The 18,907-nt window shown below is 39.3% G+C and overlaps 1 protein-coding gene across 2 annotated transcripts in view; it reads left to right on the plus strand.

Moving 5' to 3' along the window:
- IPCEF1 (interaction protein for cytohesin exchange factors 1) overlaps positions 1-18,300 on the plus strand; it is a 35,451-nt gene extending 17,151 nt beyond the window's left edge. For both annotated transcript variants that reach the window (XM_031056291.1, XM_031056290.1), the window contains exons 7-9: positions 4,282-4,648; positions 12,332-12,525; positions 16,305-18,300. In XM_031056291.1, coding sequence (XP_030912151.1) covers positions 4,282-4,648; positions 12,332-12,525; positions 16,305-16,505 — 762 coding nt within the window. In that variant the 3' untranslated portion in view covers positions 16,506-18,300. The remainder of the gene's footprint in view (positions 1-4,281; positions 4,649-12,331; positions 12,526-16,304) is intronic.
- Positions 18,301-18,907: the final 607 nt, after the last annotated feature.

Raw genomic sequence — 18,907 nt, forward strand, 5'->3', positions numbered from 1 at the left:
GAGCTAGCAACGGGCATTGAGGCTTTGGCTGCAATTTTGGAGTAAACAGATTGTTCATAACATGCATTGGAAACTATAGAGCAGCCTAGTGAGAGTCTTTTGTCACTACATTTTTAATTTTTTAAATTTTTCCCATTAAAACGGAAAGTCAAATTTACTTAATTCTCTGGTTAGAAAAGAGTGATCTGGTTTGGGTTGGTAATAAGGAATCCTGATTCAAGCCTTTCCCTTCCCTATCTGAAAGTTAACACTGAGAGGTGTTGCAGTACTATACTTAGCACTAAATATTCCCATGGCATCTCACGGGAAGGAAGTGTCTGCTGTTGAGGTACAAGTTCCTCTGCAGCACACTGAAATGACACCCAGTAGCTGGGGTGGGCGCAGGAGCAGCAGCACAGGAGCAAATCAGAAATATACAGATGAGCTAGAGAAGCTTGTGCAATCACAGACATTAATAAAAGGAGGTGTAGTGGACAGGGTTGCCTGTCTGGCAATGTCTAATTAGCTCACATAAGGCTGGGAGCATATGTCACACTGTCACCCATTCACTCCCCTCATTTTCAGACAGATAAGTCAGTCTTCACTTCCTCTCCCGAAAGGTGTGACGTTTATCACCAGAACAATCCTCCTGACAGGCGGGGGTGTGAGGTGTTCACTTCTGTAGAACGTGGTTCTTTATTGCCTGTATTAGCTAGAAGTGAAATGTGACTGAGTGCCTATTAATATCAGAGGAGAGAACTTTGGCAATATGTCTCCCACAGTTATTCAGGGCTGTGGGTCAGTTAATGGAGCGTCTTGAATTTTACACCTCAGTGGCTTGCCTTTAGGAGATGTAAATGTGTTTTCCATCTGCTCACCTCTGAGTGAGTGCCTGTGTTTTTCCAGATGATGAGTTTTAAACAGGTGCTGGTTTTAGTTTTCTGTTTTTCTGGTTTCCTGCTGCCTGTTGGTCTGTTACTGCAGAGGCCATCTCCGGTTGTCTCCTTCCCATATGCTCCTCTGGAGTGCTGGCCTCCATGTTTTGGCAGGGAACATGTGGGAGGAAGGCAGTGGTGCAGATGCTGAGGGATCCTGCTTTCTCAAGATTTCCCTTAGAGGGAATCTTCCCTTCAGCCTTTGCCTTTGTCAGCTGATTTCCCAATTCTTCCTATCCCTTAAAATCCCTTTCCTTGTGGACAAAGGAGTCATCTTTTCACCCGTTTGGCCACTCCATTTGCTGTGGCTCTGCCCTGTGCTCAGCTTGCTTACAAAGTGAGTAGGAGCAGCTCTGTTTGACTGCAAGTCAGAGTCTTCTTTTAAATACCATATTTAATACCCCTTTCATTTCTGGGCAAGGGTTGAAACAAGAAAAACACTGGAAGGATTGCAAAAGCTCAGCTTCCACTAAAACTCAATTCGAGGTTTACAGCCTGTGGTTGTCTCAGGGAAGGCTGGTTAAACACAGCTCTCTGCTGGTTTATTTGTTGCAGAGTTCTTGAACCAGGCTGTGAAGTCTCAAAAATGTGGTGGATTTGGGTTCATATTCTGTGGGTGCAGCATTTGGCCTACTTCAGTTTTTTCAGATTTCTACTGGAAGCGACGCTTATCCTGTTAACTCAGCTCAGTGTCAAGAATGCCACAGGCATTGACTGGAGTTAATGTCTTTTTATTATTTTAAGCAGAAAGGCCTCCAAACTTTTTGACATCAACTCCAAACCAAAAATTATTATTCTGGAAACTAATAGAAACCCAGGTGTAGGCTCTGTTACATTTTAGAGCAGCAAACACTTTGCTGTACTTCTAGAGCCAAGTTTGTACTTTCTGTTCTATTCTCTGCTGGCTCAAACCATTTTGAAATTTGCAGAAGAAAAAAGTAGTGATCATGAGGTTCCACGTGTATGCATGAGTTTGGGTACTGTGGAGGAAAAAAGTAAGTGAGGAACAAATAAATTATAACATCTGTAGGACAAAAGTTAAACTGACCACCTGCATTGTCCACGTGTGAATGCATACACAGTTAAAAATTCAGCAGAAACGTTAAGACAATAGATTGCAGCAGCAGCCAAAAATGCAGTTGAAGAGTTTCATGGTCATAATTTTTCTCTAAAAAATATCTAGAGACTCATTAACCTCCAGTGAAATCCTTATGATCTGCTTTTTAAAACATCCCCAAATGGAAATTTATTATATGGATGATTGCAAAACTTCCAGAGGAGTCACTCAAATAAGTTAGGTAAACATTTGTCATGCCAAAGGAAAAACAAAACACAACACATATGCAGACAAAAAGAAACACCTTCTGGCAGTCATATTTATTCTCACTCATATTTTTAATTAACACACAATGAAAATGAAAATAAAAACATATTTCTCTCGGTGAGGCACAGCCTTCATTTCAATAATACTTTTTTTTTTGTATAGACAAATGCCAGAAAAATAGAAGTGAGATCTAATGTCTTCCTTTTCCGGCTTTGAACAACTGAAATTAGACCATCTACAACATGTGGGCAAGAGCTCTTTCTGTTAGGTTGTTCTGCTTGACTTTATAAACGCTTCAACAATTTGTCTTTGTGATAGGAGCTCTTAGATGAAATGCTTCGTATCACCTGTGTTCCCAAGGGTATTTTTAGCACTCCTAGTTTACCACAGCATCTCCTCATCCTTTGCTTGAGGATGCATATGTGAAGGTTTCTATTTTAGAAACAAAACCACACCTGAAACACAGTGTTTTCTTTTCATAGGGGAACATAAATGCCTGGGTCCTGCAGTGTTTGGCACAGTCTTATAGGAATCATGAAAGAATCAGAAAACATGCCTTATGTGGAATGGCTGAGAGAACTGGGTTTGTTCAGTCTCAAGAAGAGGGGGCTCGGGGGAGACGTCATTGCCCTCTACAATTCCCTGAAAGGAGGTTGCAGCCAGGTGGGGGCCATGCCTACAGTGACAGGACTGGAGTAAGTGGCCCTTAAGTTGGAACAGGGAGATTCAGATTAGATATACGACTTTTTTTTTTCACCATTAGTTTGTTTAGGGATTGCAATAGGTTACCCAGGGAGGTGGTGAAGTCACCATCTCTGGAAGTGTTCAAGAGGGATCCAAATATAGTGCTGGATGATGTGGTTTAGAGGTTGCAGTGGAAGTGCTGGTTACTTGGCTGGACTGGATGAACTTGAGAGTCTCTTCCAACATTGACAATTCTATGATATAATGAATGGCTTCAAAAATTTACAAAAGTCAAGAAGCTGCTATTAACACATAGTGCTCACAGTCTGATATAGGTCCTCCTCATCCTCTGAATTGCCTCCTTGTTACATGATGCAGCTGTATTAGAAGCACAGGAGGGTTTTGCTGTTTTTAGTATGAGAAGGCAGTAGTATACATTACAGTATACAACACTGAATTGCAGAGTTTAAAAATCATAATAAAAATTGTTACTCTTGGTTTGGTTTATTTGAATGAAATTTCTTTCTGGTTTACTTTATAAATAGTTTTTCCAGGCTAGCCCCTTTACTGTGTTTTCAGCTTTTGTAGGTTTCCCTAGCAACACCTTCTCAGTAAGTTTCAATATTTTCAGTCTAGTTATCATCTGTTTTAATCCTTATACAGATCTATTTTATGTAAATATTGAGGACAGAAACTTGTCAGAGTTGTGGTCCATCAAGTCTGATACTCTGATGCTGTCATTGGCCAGTACAAGATGATATGCACAAGGAGTAAGTTTGTGCAGTAGCAAATCTGGCTTTCATATCATGGTGATCTCATTACAATTTCTTATAGTTTCTGCTAAGCCTTCTTGCCCTGATGAATGCTTATCCTGTGAATGGACTAGGATAAATACTTCTTTACTGTACTTCAGTGCTTGGGATCCCTTCTATCTCTGATTATTGCATTGGTGGAACTGTTGAGTTCTTCATGTTCAATGGCTAATTTGGAGTTTTTCTTCTTCACTTTCGATTAGGCCAATAAAGCGAAGACAAATTAAAGAAAGAAGGTGAGTGTGAGACATACCACAGAAGGTTATATTCAGCATAATAGTTTTCCTTGGTCTTTGTTTCTGTTCATACCTTTTTTGCCTGTGGCTTCCTGGTGGCTTGGTTTCTGAAGTTACTGCAGTGTAGGAGATTGATTGCCACACCACCGGTTTGTTTGGATGAATAAGTAATCAGATTACATCAATTTTTGGTCATTCAGCATTTCAACTGCATATCTATACATCATGTAGAACCTAAAAAAAGGAGCAATTTGTAAATAATTTTTCTTTTTTGTTTCCCCCCCCCCACCCCTTTTGTTTCTGGAAAGCAGGATCAGCAGAAGTCATCATTTACCTCAACTCTGTCAAGTGAAGCATCTTGTTCTCTCTCCTCTCCTGAAAGCACTTTCAATTCCCAAGAATCATCGTCTTCCTTGACATCCAAAGTGGTTTATTCTGAGAGGCAGTCCTGGCTTGACCTGGTGAACAGCTCTGCCACGGAAGAGGGTGATCAGCCCTTAACATTCTGCGTACAGATCCATTCTGATGAGGCAACACAAGTGGCCTGTGGAGATGCAGCAGAAAGCCAGGAAGTCCAGCTTTGCCAACCCAATGGTGGATCCCAAACCTCTTACCTAAGTGCAGATACACATTGTCTAGCTGTGCCAGATGCAGCAGGACAGCGATCACCAGCCAGAGGTGAGCTAATGAGAGAGGAGACTTCTGCTGCAGAGCCATACAATAGAAAAGTTCCAGGTTTCCTTAACTTCCTTCCCCCTTCCTTCCTCTATATCCTTCACTGAAGAGTTTTCCAGTGGCACATAATTTATAACATTTAAACTATTGCACATTAAATATATAACCTAGTATCTGGTTTATAGGTACCTTTACAACTTTTCTCAAATAGAATCTATGTGTTAGACCATAACCTCTGTGTATAAATTTAGCATAGAATTAATTTTATTAACAGCTTTTATTTCAGTGCAGATATCTTTAATTTGTTAGGATTGAATCAAAATGTTAACAAAGAGTGTCACAGAATGGACAATGTAACAAAACTGTAATATGTAGAGAACAGTGAACATAGAGTTAAGTCAGTACCATTTTACAAATCTGTGCTGTTGCATTTACTCAAAGTACGTACTCCCTATTTACTTCATTAAGCTTCACTGTAATCAAGAGACAACAACTGAAATCCTGAATCAGAAAGTCTATTAAGACTGGATTTTGTTTAAGCAAATAGGTGTCTGCACAGTATCCTCCTACTGAAATGTATTGCTAATTGAAAAAGGTGGCATGGTTCCAGAATTTGGCCATTGTTACTGTTTGTAACTCTCCTGTGTAACGAGGAAATATCTCCTGCCTTTTGAGCAAAGCTTCTTCTTTCTGAGTTAAAAGCAGTTGAAGCCTGAGTTGTTCCTGGCATACAGTTCTGAGGAGAGGGTTTATACATAAGGGAACAACAACATTCCTGTGCCTCAGCTCTTCCCATGATTCCAAATCCTGGTAAAGATTTGAAGTAACTACTTTGTTGCTGAAAGAGAAGGGTTGTCTCAGCACAATGCGAAAGAAAGGTGCATCTAAGAGCTTAGGCTGAAAATAATGCAGTGGTGAAAAGAAACAACATTGGAGTTGTTGGGAAATCAGGGCATTTCTCTGTAGGTGAACCTGATACTGAAAGATGATACTATGAGGCACGTTAGTTACCTTGTCAGTCTCCCTATGTTTTACAAATACTGACACTTAGAAAGCTGGCACCCCTTTATGTAGCCATACCTTTCCTGATTTTACACTCACAAAAAAAGGACATTAAGAAAAGTTTTCATCAAAAGTGAAAATTAACTCAGTGTTTTATGCTCACCTACCTTATCCATTTTGTAGGCTTCTCTGCTAGAAAATTCTGCAGCAATGAAGAGCAGAAAAAATTAAAATCCAGATTGAGCATACGTGCTGTTTCTATGCATTGGAAGAAAGTGCTGTGCTTTGAGTTACTGTGGAATCTAATTCCCCTAATTCTGGCTTTTCAAGTTGTGAAAAGGCTGGAGCTGGCAGAAATGGAGTCCCTAATGAAAAAGTCACAAAGACATATTAAATATATTGTTTTCTGTAATTGTACCTTATGAGTGAAATTTGATAAAATAATGTCTTTGGAAAACATCAATAGGGATATTTAAGTAGATTGTTGGAATGTAGGTCATAAATGGCATAGTGGCTTATAGATCCTGTTGATAAAAATTCAGCGGTTGCTCTTCAGAAATCTAAACTTCTGCTTAGAATATACCCTCTGGTATTGTCAGAAGTCCTGCAATAATGTGTAGGTTATTGCTTTCCATTGTAGTGTAAGGGTGACAAATACTTTTATGGATGTCATAGAATGTGCATGACACATTCATAATCACTTATAGTTTGATCATAGGCTCAATCATACTAACCAATTAAATGGGATTAAAATGTAAATCAAGGCATATTTTTGTATACTCCTGCAGTGTGCAAGATGGTTTTATTTTGATAAGGTTATTCCTGTGGGAATGAATTCTTCTGTTGCTCACTGCTTAGCTGATGGGCAGCCCTGATGGCAGAGCACAGAACACTTCCATCCGAACCACAGTGGTGATCACTGACAGAATTCCAGAAATAGATAATTTCCCCAAGACAGTCACTATGGAAACTGTATCACCTCACTAGTTCTTGTCTGCATCATAACCCATTGCTGACCATAAATGTACAGCATGCACAAGTTTGTCTTTCCTTTATCAGTCTGCATATTATGGGCTGGGTGTGGAGAGTGCTGCTGTGTGGAGCCCTTCCCTGCAATGGTCACTGAAAACATTAAGGAAATATTTTGCAAGAAGGTTAAGCTACTTCAATTTGAGCATGAAGTAGGAAAAGAAGGATTAATGTAAAATAACAATTCAGTTCCAAATGAAAGTTATCAAAAAGGATGCAATTCTGGCTCTGTGGCTCATCCCCCAAGAATTTTCCTCTCCAGCTAGTTGATAAGCATGTGCATAAATACTGTGAGATGAATTCAAGTTGTTGAGTAAAATCTAGCTGCAAATTCTCCTGATTTGCAAAACTGGTAAGAGCACCCTTGTTATCTGATGCAAAACAAAAAGGCATACCTCAGTGCAGTGGGTATTATTTGCTTTACAGTGCTTCTGAATAGTGTGTTTCTGACATGTTTCAGAGTCATGAGACTGCATCCAGGAGGAGACAAGTGTTTCTTTTGTCCACATTTGTCCTGAAAGCACATATTCCCTGTGTGTAAAGATGGCCTTGCTATCATCAGAACAGCTATGTTCTTAGATAGTCTTAGATTCCAAACCCCCACAGAACCTACAAGGGTGTCTCTCTTTTTCTCCTGGTAAGGATAAAAAAACCCTGCCACACTGTTTTCTGGCCACATTCTTCAAGGTAAAGCTGCAAGTTAAATTTTTGGTTGTAGCTGATAAGAGTCTAGAGTTGAGGTGAAAATTTTCTAGAACTGAAGAGCACTTTTGCGGGGCAAAGTCTAGAAATGGAGACCAATGTGACAGAAGTTGGTACCTAAAAGGAAGAAAGAGTAGCTGTGGTTTTGTGGGAAGAGCTTACCATGAAAAAGTACAAAAACAGTGAAGGAACCTTAGTGATGAGTTAAACAATGGAAGAAACATTTTCCAGAAATAAATGAATGAATCTCCATAAGAAAATCTACAGATTCAACAAAATGATGATGGATTACTTTTTCTACAGAAATTATTTCATGAACTGTACTAAGCAACTGTGAGTGTCTGATGCAAGGAGCCATAACATTTGATATCTTTAACAATCTTTCTAACCACTCGTAGTGGCATTATGAACATTGTCAGCGTTTATTCTCTGCACCAGTTACTGGGGAGATGTTACATACCAGAGAGTGATACAAAGAAGGGGAGTTTATCAGTTTTCTCTTTTGAAAGGAGACCAACATTATGCATCCGTTTACTTTTTGGAAATATTTAAGACTTTGGTGAAGCAGCTTGCTACATGCAGAGTGACAAAGGATTCTAAGCTGCCTGTGATGCAAAGAAACTGAAAGGTAAACAAGAAACAGCTGAGAATACAAGCAGCTGTCTGACTACGTGCACTGTATCCAGGAGCTGGCCTTGGCCCCTCCAGGATGGCTAGACACACTCTCCATCCTTTGTATTTCTTCTGGCAGCCACCGGAAGAAAAAGTATACGACCCTGACACACCACCATTATGATCAAAACCTCAACAGCTAAACGAAGACACAGGAACTAAGAGGTTATATAAGAAAACAGGAATGTGTGTTCCTATTTATGTAGGGATCTACTACTATAGCAGTAAGATCCTTCTTCCCTCCCTGCATTTTCTGAGGGTTTCATGATTGTATGAAGTTAATGGACCTTGGCAAAGCATTCCTATTTTACCACTTCTGGTTTATTTTACCTTAGCTCACAGTAGCTATGGAAGGTCAACTGTGTGCTGATATTTGACAACATGGACAGCCTTTCAAATACCTCTTGGATTTTATCTGGGTTGGTTTTACGGGAAGGAGTTGGTTAAATAGGAGCTGGATTCATTCAGTTCCTTCTGTTCTCACGACTGACATCCTCTTCCTCTCTGGAGTCTGACTGTGCCAGTAATAGCCAGAACAGATCCTCTGGTGTGCTCTGGCCCCTTTGTCCCATCTGCAAAAGTTATAGAAAATAGCTGGATCATGGCTTAGACTAGACAAGAAATGTGCTTATGGTGAGAACAACTGTGTAGAGAAACAACTCGAATAATTATTTTGTTTCTCATCAAAAAAGCTTTAGAAATCACAGTGAAAACTATGGTGCTATGGTTTTCTGAACCCTCTGAAAAATAGATGCTTATTTATGTTGTTTCCAGTTCAGTTTATTAAAATTCCACCCCTCACTGCTGAGTCCAGTATACTGTCAGACAACAGCATCTAATTGTGGTAACATAGTTTTCCTATTATTTTCTTCCAATATTTCCTCCCTTAGTTCTGCATTTGCCAGTGAGGAGTTTGCTTGAGTTATGCTCACCTAATTGAAATTTCTTTTGTATTTTCTGTTCCATAATTATGTGGGAAATTGGATTTCCCTGAGGTGACATCACATTCCCATCAAAATGTCTAGTACCACTGTGGAGAAGGGCTAGGGGGTGGATAGGTAGGTAAGGGCAAAAATCATCAGTGACTTTTCCCCCTCTGCTCTTTTCAGCTTTGGGTGTATGTATTCTCTCGACTGGTGTAAAAAATTTTAGCAGAATCAGAAACAGAGGTGCTGGCAAAGCTACAAGATGCTCATAAGAGTAGCAAGAGCAGGAGGAAGAAGCAGAATTTTTTTTCCTGGGATTAATACAAACTGGGGATCTGTGAGATCTCAGTTGCAGAATGGAAGAACAAATATTTACATTTCGGATAAATTTAGTCAGATACGTTCTGTTGGAGGTGGCTTTCAATGCAAAATGCTCTTTTTGCCAAATGTTTCATATTTCTTTATCTTTACTACTGGGAAACAATCAACATTATTTTTCACAGCTGCTTTTTGAAAGCTCTGGATAATTTCACTTATGGATGCCTAAAGAGTATTAAAGTTGAGATTTCAGACAGGCTCCTGTACTGATGCTCCAAGATGGGGAGTCTCAAAATCTTAATGTCTCCAGCCTCTGGTGAGTTGGCTGACAGGAGAGCTGAAGCTGAAAATTGAGGAGGGGAAGAACAGGCATGTTGAGCCTCTGGGAGGTTGTTCTTGTCTGTGATACCTCCTGTTAGAAGGAAATTCCAGATAAATGGCATCAAGCCTCAGAATTGTGTTTTAGTGCCCCTAAATCAGAATTTTTCTGTTCCTCCATTACCTTTCAGATTTACAGCATCAAGCTAATACATTCAATGGCAGCTTCAAGCCTGCAAAAGTGGGCTTTTTCTTTCTGAGCTTGGCTCAGGGGTACTCAGGATGCTGAAGGTAAAATTCCAGATAGGTAACAGATAGTCTGGCCTCAGATTATAGAGTTTTATTGGCAGACATATCCTTTGTCAACAGCAGAAGTGTTCTACACACATAATATTAGGATACTCTCTTATTTTTTAGCTGTAGTTGAAATCCATCAAAGATGGAGAAAAAAGTGCTTTGTAACTCATACTTGGCACTACACAACCTGTAAGTTTTTCAGCAGTTTGCTGAAATCCTATTTAGTCCTTTATCCACCTGATATGAAGAATCTGACATGTTCCTTTCCCTTTGAAATCATCTGACCCTGATTAATCCCTTGGAGGATGAGAGTGGTGGAAGAATAAGAAATAAGAAAGGAGTTTCAGGTAGAAGTCTTGAAAGTCTGCAAGAGTTGAGTACACTTTGCTGGGCAAGTGCATCACCTGGGAGCCTTCTCCTGGGCTTTTCTCACTTTGGCTCCATCTTTTTCTGTGCTGAATGTTACTGTACTCCCTACAGTTTCCCACAAGTGCATGGAAGGTATCAGATTATTTAGCATGAAAGAAGAGTGTTCAGTGAGGGTGAATTTTTCTCAGTCTTGCTTTGTAACCCTCTTAGGATACCGAGGAAGTTCATGAGTTAGCCTCAAAAGGTATCTGGAGCAAGGACCTTAAGTCCCCTGTGGGTTGACTTTATCTAAAAGTTGCTGAGCAGGATTGAAGCAACTTTTCCCCCTTCTTACACAGTCTTTCTTGGATAGCTGATAAAAATCAATTTATCTCTCAAAGTATTACTGTGCACAGTCCTGATAGGTGATGTCTACAGCAGAGTTGAGCCAGTCCTGTGCAGAAGCTCGCTAATGAAACAAACAGCTGCTTCATCCCAAGAAAGCAGGCAGGAAACTAGTTATTGCAAGCCTCATGGCATGTGCCAACAGCTTTCAGGAAATACTATTGCCGTGTATTATGCCTTACACTTCCATTTTTTTTTCTGTTTCCTGCAGCTTGTTAAATATACAACAGTCCTCCTTTTCCTCCTCCAGCAATGTACCAATGTTGGAAGTTATATTTAGTTTTAGTCAAGTTACAGTAGGCTTTTTATAATCACACAGTAGTGAAGAATAGGCCAGAAACACAGTGAAGGCAAATATTTGCAGCATATCATAAACCTTTCTTGTAACCTAAATATTTAGAAAGAACAGAGATGTAGGAGGATGCTGCACTTTATAAAACATGGAAAAGATAAGAAGCAGCCTCCTTAGCAAGCTGACATATTGCAGCATTCTTTTCACAGCAGCATGACTGAGCAGAAGGACTTGTGTTCCTTTTGTTGTGAATATATTTGCTGACTGCAGATGATTTAGAAAAGTAAATGTTTAACTTTAAAAGAAAAAAGTGCCCAACCAGTTCAATGGGAATGGGAAGGACTGCAGTTGAGAAGAACCAACGCCACTACCCCCAGTGACATAAAACCAAGTGTTATCCAAAGTGGATCTTGAAGGATTCATTAGCACCCTGAAAACAGCAATAGCTGTAAGATTTTCCTTTAGAGATCACTGAAGCTGTGTGGACTGAAGGACAATAAATGAGTTGCACAGTCTGTTGCTAAAAATGTCCTTCTGCTGAAACGCCCCTACATATGCCCGGCACATTTTTCATTTCCGTCTGTTCATTTTTAAGTTGTTTTATTCTGAGAAATGCCTTTGCTTAAATTTTCATCTTATTTTATGCTTTTCTCAGATGTATATTCACTTTTCCTTTTGTGTACTCTCTGTCTTGAAAGATGGTCCTGCAACTTGGGACCCAACAAATTAATTAGGGTGGAGATAATCAAGGCTTTGTTGTGAGGCATTACAAGGAAATTCTCTGCTGCAATCTGTGAAACTCAGGGGCAAGACATTGGATGCCCCAAGGGTTTTTGCTTTAATCTGTTTTCTAGGGACCTCCTCTTGCAGCCCCTGAAATGTTTCTATGTTTCTTTTAATTGCTCATTTTTTTGAAACTCTGTTTTCAATAATTATGAAAACCTGGTGATTAATCAGCACACCAAAGAGAATTTGCCCTGAGAGTTGCCAGGTAGAAGCATGATTCTCTGTGTGTAGCATGCAGGGTGGGATGAATGGGTGTAGATGCTATCAGAGTTGTTTCATTCAAACATAGGGCTACTGACAGTTGTTCAAACTCTGTGATATATTCAGAACATTAAAGCAGCACTCTATTAGTGGACATAAAGCTCACATCTGTTTGGATCATTACCTGGTTCTTAACAACATGTGAGTTTGGAAGTATATCTTTCTCATAGGCATTATTACCCTAGAAATTACCCTAATTGTCATTAGTTTTAAGTCTAATACAATTATTTTTTGAGTTGGTTAATAGCATTCCTAATAGCTGAACATATCTTTTCTGTTATCTGCTGCTACATTCACGTTCTCATGCCCAATTTATTCTTTTCTTTGCAGACCAGGATAAGTGTGATGATGATGATGAGATGGAGCGACTTTACAAGTCATTGGAGCAAGCAAGCCTGTCTCCCATTGGTGATCGTCGACTGTCAACTAAGAAGGAGCTTAGGAAGTCATTTATCAAGCGCAGCAAAAACCCCTCCATTAATGAGAAACTCCACAAAATTCGAATGCTGAACAGTACATTAAAGGTGAGTTTGAAGATCTTGCCAAGGAAAAGCTTGAGAGAAAAAACCAGTTTGGCTGAAAAAGAAGCAGTACAGACTTCAGCCAAACTGTAGTTATGTATTTACTGAAAGCCCCAGAGAATTTTGTTTAGTTTTTGAAATCTTTTTTTCTGCTTCCTTGTGAACAGTGATCTGCGTTATGTTCAGCTTGAACTGGAAGCAGAGGCAATAGCTCAAGAGGGACTCCTCTTACAGAAGTTCCAGCCCATTTGGAAAATATAATAAAGAAAACTCTTAGCTAACTGGAAAACTTGCTAGCTCAGCTAAATACACTAAACAGGGGAGCCTTAAAAAAGGAAGAGCAGACAAAGTACATTGATGATAAAGGACATGAAAATGACCCTGAGCCAAAAAAAGTTTTCCTTATGTGATTATCAGAGAATGCACAGGATGTGCCAAAGCTATTGTAAAGACCTTCTGTAACTAAAATATTTCTAATAACAAAAGCATCCTGCTTTTATGTTGGAAATATATCATGAACTGGAGGGGTACAGGGGTTCAGGAGACGTTCCGTGAAAGGGCTGGTAAATCTGTCTGGAATGTGGGAATTTATGAAGCAGTTTACTTGCCAGCATCAAGTGTCACGGGATTTCAAAGCCTGCTTCTGAGTGATACTGAGGGAAAAAAAAAACACAACTTAACCATAGCATTTATATTGTAAGGAGAAGACAGAATAAATGCAAACTTGGGGCTTCACTTGTTCACTTGTTTCTTTTCATATGCATTAGAAGCAGGAATTGAGTATCTTGTTTCACATCGATGTATTTGGCTTCAGGCACTGTAAGCTAGAGAAATGCATGTAAAATGGTTGGACTTGATGATCTTAGAGGTCTTTTCCAACCTTAGCAGTTCTGTGATTCTAAAAACTTATCCTGCCAGCACAATCATTGTTTGATTATCAGTTGCAATGGAAGGCTTGGGTTTGGCACCTCAGCCTGTGTTGAAATTCCTGAAAAGTAAAGGCAATTGGGAAGAGAGGCATCCTTCTTGGCTCCGTATGAGTCTCTCCTTAGTATCAAAGAGTTTTCAGAGATGTGGCAGTGACTACAGAAATATTCATTTGCATCAGCAGTAAAGTGAGCCTCCCACATAGCAGAAAGTTGGTTTAAAAAGTGTGTCAACTTCCTACATACAGAAATATTCCAAAGAAATTTTCCCTGACAGGACCTTCACTAATAAATCTAAGAACCAGTTAGTGCAGAATGGAGTTGTATTTTGTGGGACAGTCACTTTCATTAGTATGGAGCTGAATGAAAGCCTTAATCTCAGACATGAGCAAGGAGGACAACGGTGCATTGATTTAGCCTGGGAGTATTATATAGGTTGTGATTAACTTAGGCTTGTCTAACACTTGTATTTAATATGGAAAAAAAAAGTTTTGGAGTGTTCATAACATATAAAATATGTTGATCTCTTTGGGGTTTTTTTCTCTTTTTTTTTTTTTTTTTTTTGCTTTCTTCAAACTAAGAACCTGGACTATTTACAAGACAAATAAAAAAGCACAGACACTTTCTCATAGACACAAACAGAGTTCTCTACACAGCAGTATTTAAGTTAGCCTGTCTGAAGGTCAAGTGCCTGCAGTGGGAAAGTGCCATATTAATTACATCAGAGGAATTATGTGCTTTTAGAGTCAAATTTTCTTAATGTATAATGCAAGACATAAGATAATTGGAAGTTATCTACTGGAAATTTAAAAATCAGGATTTTTTAGATCCATATGTACTCTGCTTTAATTAAAACCATATTAGTTTGAGAAGTGATTTATGCAAGTCTCAATGCAATTTTAATTTTAGACTTTTGACTCCACATATTTAACAACAGATTAATGTTGCTGCCACAATATATCATTAACAAAACATGCTTTGAATACTTTGGAAGTGAGGAAAGCTATGTGCAAATGCATCACAGTCTTAGTGAATGTGGGAAATAGTTTTAGTGCTAGAGGAGGAATTCCATGGCATGACTTTTTGCTGCCATGTTTGTCCAATAGAAATATTCCTCTTCCTTACACCTCCCTGTCTCCTCTCTTCTTCTCTTAAGCTAACTGCACATATCCCTGCATCAGTGCTAGAAGTCTTCTTAAAAGGGTCTTGAGGGTAGGATGTGTGTAAAACACAGTTGAACGAGCTTTTGGGTGTAAGAAACAGCTACGGCATGACAGGAATTGGAGCAGTTGAAGGTTCATTAGACAAGTAGTGGGATATGGATATAGAAACAGCTGATGGCTGCTATCAGAAGGTGAAATGAGTGTGTGGGAGTACTTTCAAGGTGTTTTCAAGGCAGCCACCAACACAGGGTGTCTTTGGGTATGATGAATGGGTGGCAGCAGGAGAAGATGGTTAGAGCTATTCCATTGCTTTCACACACAGACTGGAGTGAGGGAGCCGAGCAGAAGTAGCCAAATTTTGTTAGTGCAGCATGGTGCCTCCATTAATAAATTATACTGGCCTTCTGATGTTTACATTACTGTAATGAACTTTCTCACACACTTTCTGTAAATAACTAGTTGTTTTGCATTCTTTTATGGAGGAAGAGAAATTTGATAGATTGTTGGTTTGTCCAGTGTCATTGGAGAGGTAGCACTTTCACCCTCCAATCCACTGTCACTTTTAGAAAACTATAAATTATATTAAAGTCAGATAGTAAACTTCCCTTTTCTTCACCTTGAGAGCAGCAGTGTGTTGCTTCGTGTCCTATAGTGACATTATACCTGCTCACTGGGGCCTCTCTCTCCTGTGGTCCCTGGATAGACAATATGGGCTGGAAAAGCAAAGTGGTTTGTTATGCCACAGCATGTGAGGACATCAAAGAACATCAGTGTGTGAAAGGAGGGTGTAAGGAAGACAGAGCCAGGCTATTTTTAGTGGTGCCCAGCGACAGGACCAGAAGTGGTGGGTTCAAACTGAAACACAGAAGGCTTCACCTGGATAGCAAGAAACGCTGTGAGGGTGACCAAGCACGGATTGTCCAGGGAAGCTATTGAGTCTCTATCCGAGATATTCAAGAGTCACCTGCACACAGTCCTAGGCAGCCTGCAGTAGGTGGCTCTGTTTGAGGAAGAGTTTTGGACCAAATGACTCCCAGAGGTCCCTTCCAAGCTCAACCATTCTGTAGTTCTGTGGCGTATACAGTCTCAGCATCCCTGCATCAGTCACTGCCCACACCTTGAAAGTGAACCAGGGTGCCTGCAATATGTGGTCTGAGCTGCTCTTGCCTAAAAGTAGATACCAGATTTATTAGCAGTAGCTGATGGTAGATGGCAGACACAGGTACTATAGCCACTCTACTGCCAGTGCAAAAATTATACCAAAATTATGTTCAGTCCAGCTCCCAGAGAAGAGACATTAGAGACATTTATTACATGGAATAAGTGCTTTTGAGAAAGTTAGAGCTGCTGTCAATTACAGAAACAAATGCTGTTTTGTCTCATTTAATGCAAGTACTGTCTTGTTGAGAGACAGAATAACAATGTGTAATTTTCACATGAATCTTCTCTCATCAAGTTTTGTTAAGAAGCCTATAAAAAATCTAGATGAAATCATAATTTGCCTTTAACTGGGAAGAATTTTTACTGTAGACATAACTCTGATGACCTACACTCTAAAAATGGGAAGAAGATGCCAGGAGGATGGGTAATTGGCTGTCTCCTTGTGACATGAGTCTAACGTTCCCAGAATGTTTTTGTTAGGGACAATTGTCTTGACATTTTCTGTGGAAGTAACCACTTGTTCTCTTCCTAGTGTAAGGAACATGACCTGGCCACAATTAACCAGTTGCTAGAGGACCCAAAGTTGACAGCAGTGAAGTACAGAGAGTGGAGGAGCACAAACATCATGCTGGTCCAAGACATTTATCAGCAGCAGGAGGCCCAGGACATGTCCACAGAGAATAGTGAAGAGCAAGAAATGACTCCACAGCCAGTCACTGAAAGTGCTATTTGATCAATGGCACATGGCAAGATTTCTCTGCACGGGTCTTCATGTACAAGCGATTTAAGCTGCTGTATCTTGAGGTTTGTTTTTCGCAAGTGTGCTTCAAAAGGAAAACAATCAAAGTTTTAAATGCTCTTGCAGAACTCATGTAATGTCAAATGGGCAAGTTCCCCAAACTTGCCCAAGTTGCCCAAAAGGCACGCCTGAATGTGGCCTGCATATGTAAGGAGACTATTTAACAAAGCAGCAAAGAAACGTTTTTCAGTTTTGGAGAAGAAAATTATATGTGTCCAGCTCCTGGAGGACACAGAACTATGTAATATGTACGATATAAATATGAGATCCTTGGGATTGTTTTAACCATACAACTTACCTTGATATGAAGCTAATCTGATCCCAACAGGATGTAGCCTACTCTGCCTTTTTACCCTCTAAGGTAACCCATTGTATTCATTTTCATCTCTGTACACGTTTACTTTCACCACTCAACTAGTTTAAATGGAGACAAATGGAAGAGTAATTATGCATGAATTGATACTGTTGACAGCTGACAGGCACCCAGTTTGGGCTCTGCCTGATGTTTTATGAGTTTCAAATTTATTTATGGTCCAGACCAAGAAGGTACTGTCTTTCTATGTGAAGAAGAGGTCTCTAAGTTTTTGCTAACATGTAATTTACTCTTCAGTGAGACAAGATTCAACTTTTCTTATGGACTTGGCAGAATTCCTTGGAAGATTATGTTCTCCTTTCTTATTTTTGACAATTGGGAGTATATCAGGTACAAATTTATCCCAGAGTCCAGCTTAAGGAAGGTGATCATATTCACAAGCCAGAAGCTAAATGACTCAACTCCTAATGTGGACCTGGAAGTGTAAAACAAAGCTGCAAATATTTTTGTAAATATATGTAATTTTATGACTTATATGAATGTGACTATGTACTGTATAGATGTTTTATTTATATATTTATATATACTGAATTTCCTAATATAAATAGGCACATGTGGACCAAGCCCACTCAGCTGTGAGTGCTTACACATTGACTTGAAATGCCTCTTTGTTTTGTGTTCCATGATAGACCACAGTAACGCCTCTGCAGCTGAGGCAAATGCTGTGACTCTTCTGCTTTTCTAGCTTTGAGTTTTAGATGAAGAAAATCTGTACAACTTAGGGCCTGAAAAAATTTTCTAGAGAGTTTCAAGATTTCCCTTTGGAGGAAAAAAAATGAGGTTTTGCTGCAGGATCATGATTTTTTGGCTTCATTGTCCTCAGTACAGGGTTTTGGGCTTTTGTCTTCCTCTCTTCTGCAGTATAAGGAATTTTGCAGAGTGCTGAATTTTGAAAAGCAAGAATTAGTCCACCATTCCCAAATTAATGTCACTACAGGAACTGTGACAATCTGCACTTCTGTTGCTATTTCATGAAGATATTCTTTGTCATTAGTTTTCAATACAGTTTATCTTTTAAAGCAAAAGACACTCTAGAGATGCAGCCATATTCACCTCTCTTTATACATTTTATTTTTTATCATAGCTTGATTGACAAAACAAAAGATAATGGTGTTAGTGGGAAGATATGAAATTTTTTCCACCTGTGTAGTAATTTGTTTGAGTGTTGATATTGCATTTTTAATACTCAGCAGCTTTTCTTTTAAAATAGAGGCAAGGAAATAGAAGAAAATTACTAAATAGGGCAGCAGACACAAAACCCTGGATGGTTAAAAAGCTATTTTTTTCAGGAAATCATCATATGAATGGTGATTTCATCACTTCACTAATTCTAACTAGAAGTTAAGCAAGCTAAATACCTGGTGCAATTTGGTTTGGAGTAACTGCATCTTAAAAGTGGAGCCCATTTTTAGGTTTTTTTTTTTTGGTTCTTCTTTTTGTGTTTTTTTTTTTTTTTAATAATTCTTCCGCCATTCCTATTGGAATGCTCTCAATTAACTGCTGAGAGCACCCTGAAAATAAGGAGTGTAGGAATTTATCTGCTTGGTCCATTTAATTTTTAACTGCCTAGTGCTAAGTAATGGATAAATACTGGAGGACAAATTGCATTTTCTATCACACATGTGAGTTTCTCATTAAACAAAGCACATAAACACTGTTTTCCTTCAAAATCATCTTCACTCAGATGCTGAAAAGAAGCACATGCTTAAGTGGCCTGTTGAGCTGGGCCAGACAAGTCAGTGCCTTGCAGTTCTGAGCGAAGTCTGAGTCAACTCCATTTGCTGAAGTAGATTTGCTGGATACAAAGAAAAGCCTATGTGGCCTGTACATGCTGTGTTGTCTCCTTTCACACTGCACTTGTGTAAACATAGACAAAACAGCTTTTCCAAATCTAGAGACAAAGAGATGCCCTTGGACTGCCCAAACTCCACTATTGGTTTTGACAGATTACATAGCCTGAAAT

This window comes from Geospiza fortis, unplaced genomic scaffold (assembly GCF_000277835.1).
Source record: "Geospiza fortis unplaced genomic scaffold, GeoFor_1.0 scaffold162, whole genome shotgun sequence".
Classification (NCBI taxonomy): Eukaryota; Metazoa; Chordata; class Aves; order Passeriformes; family Thraupidae; genus Geospiza; species Geospiza fortis.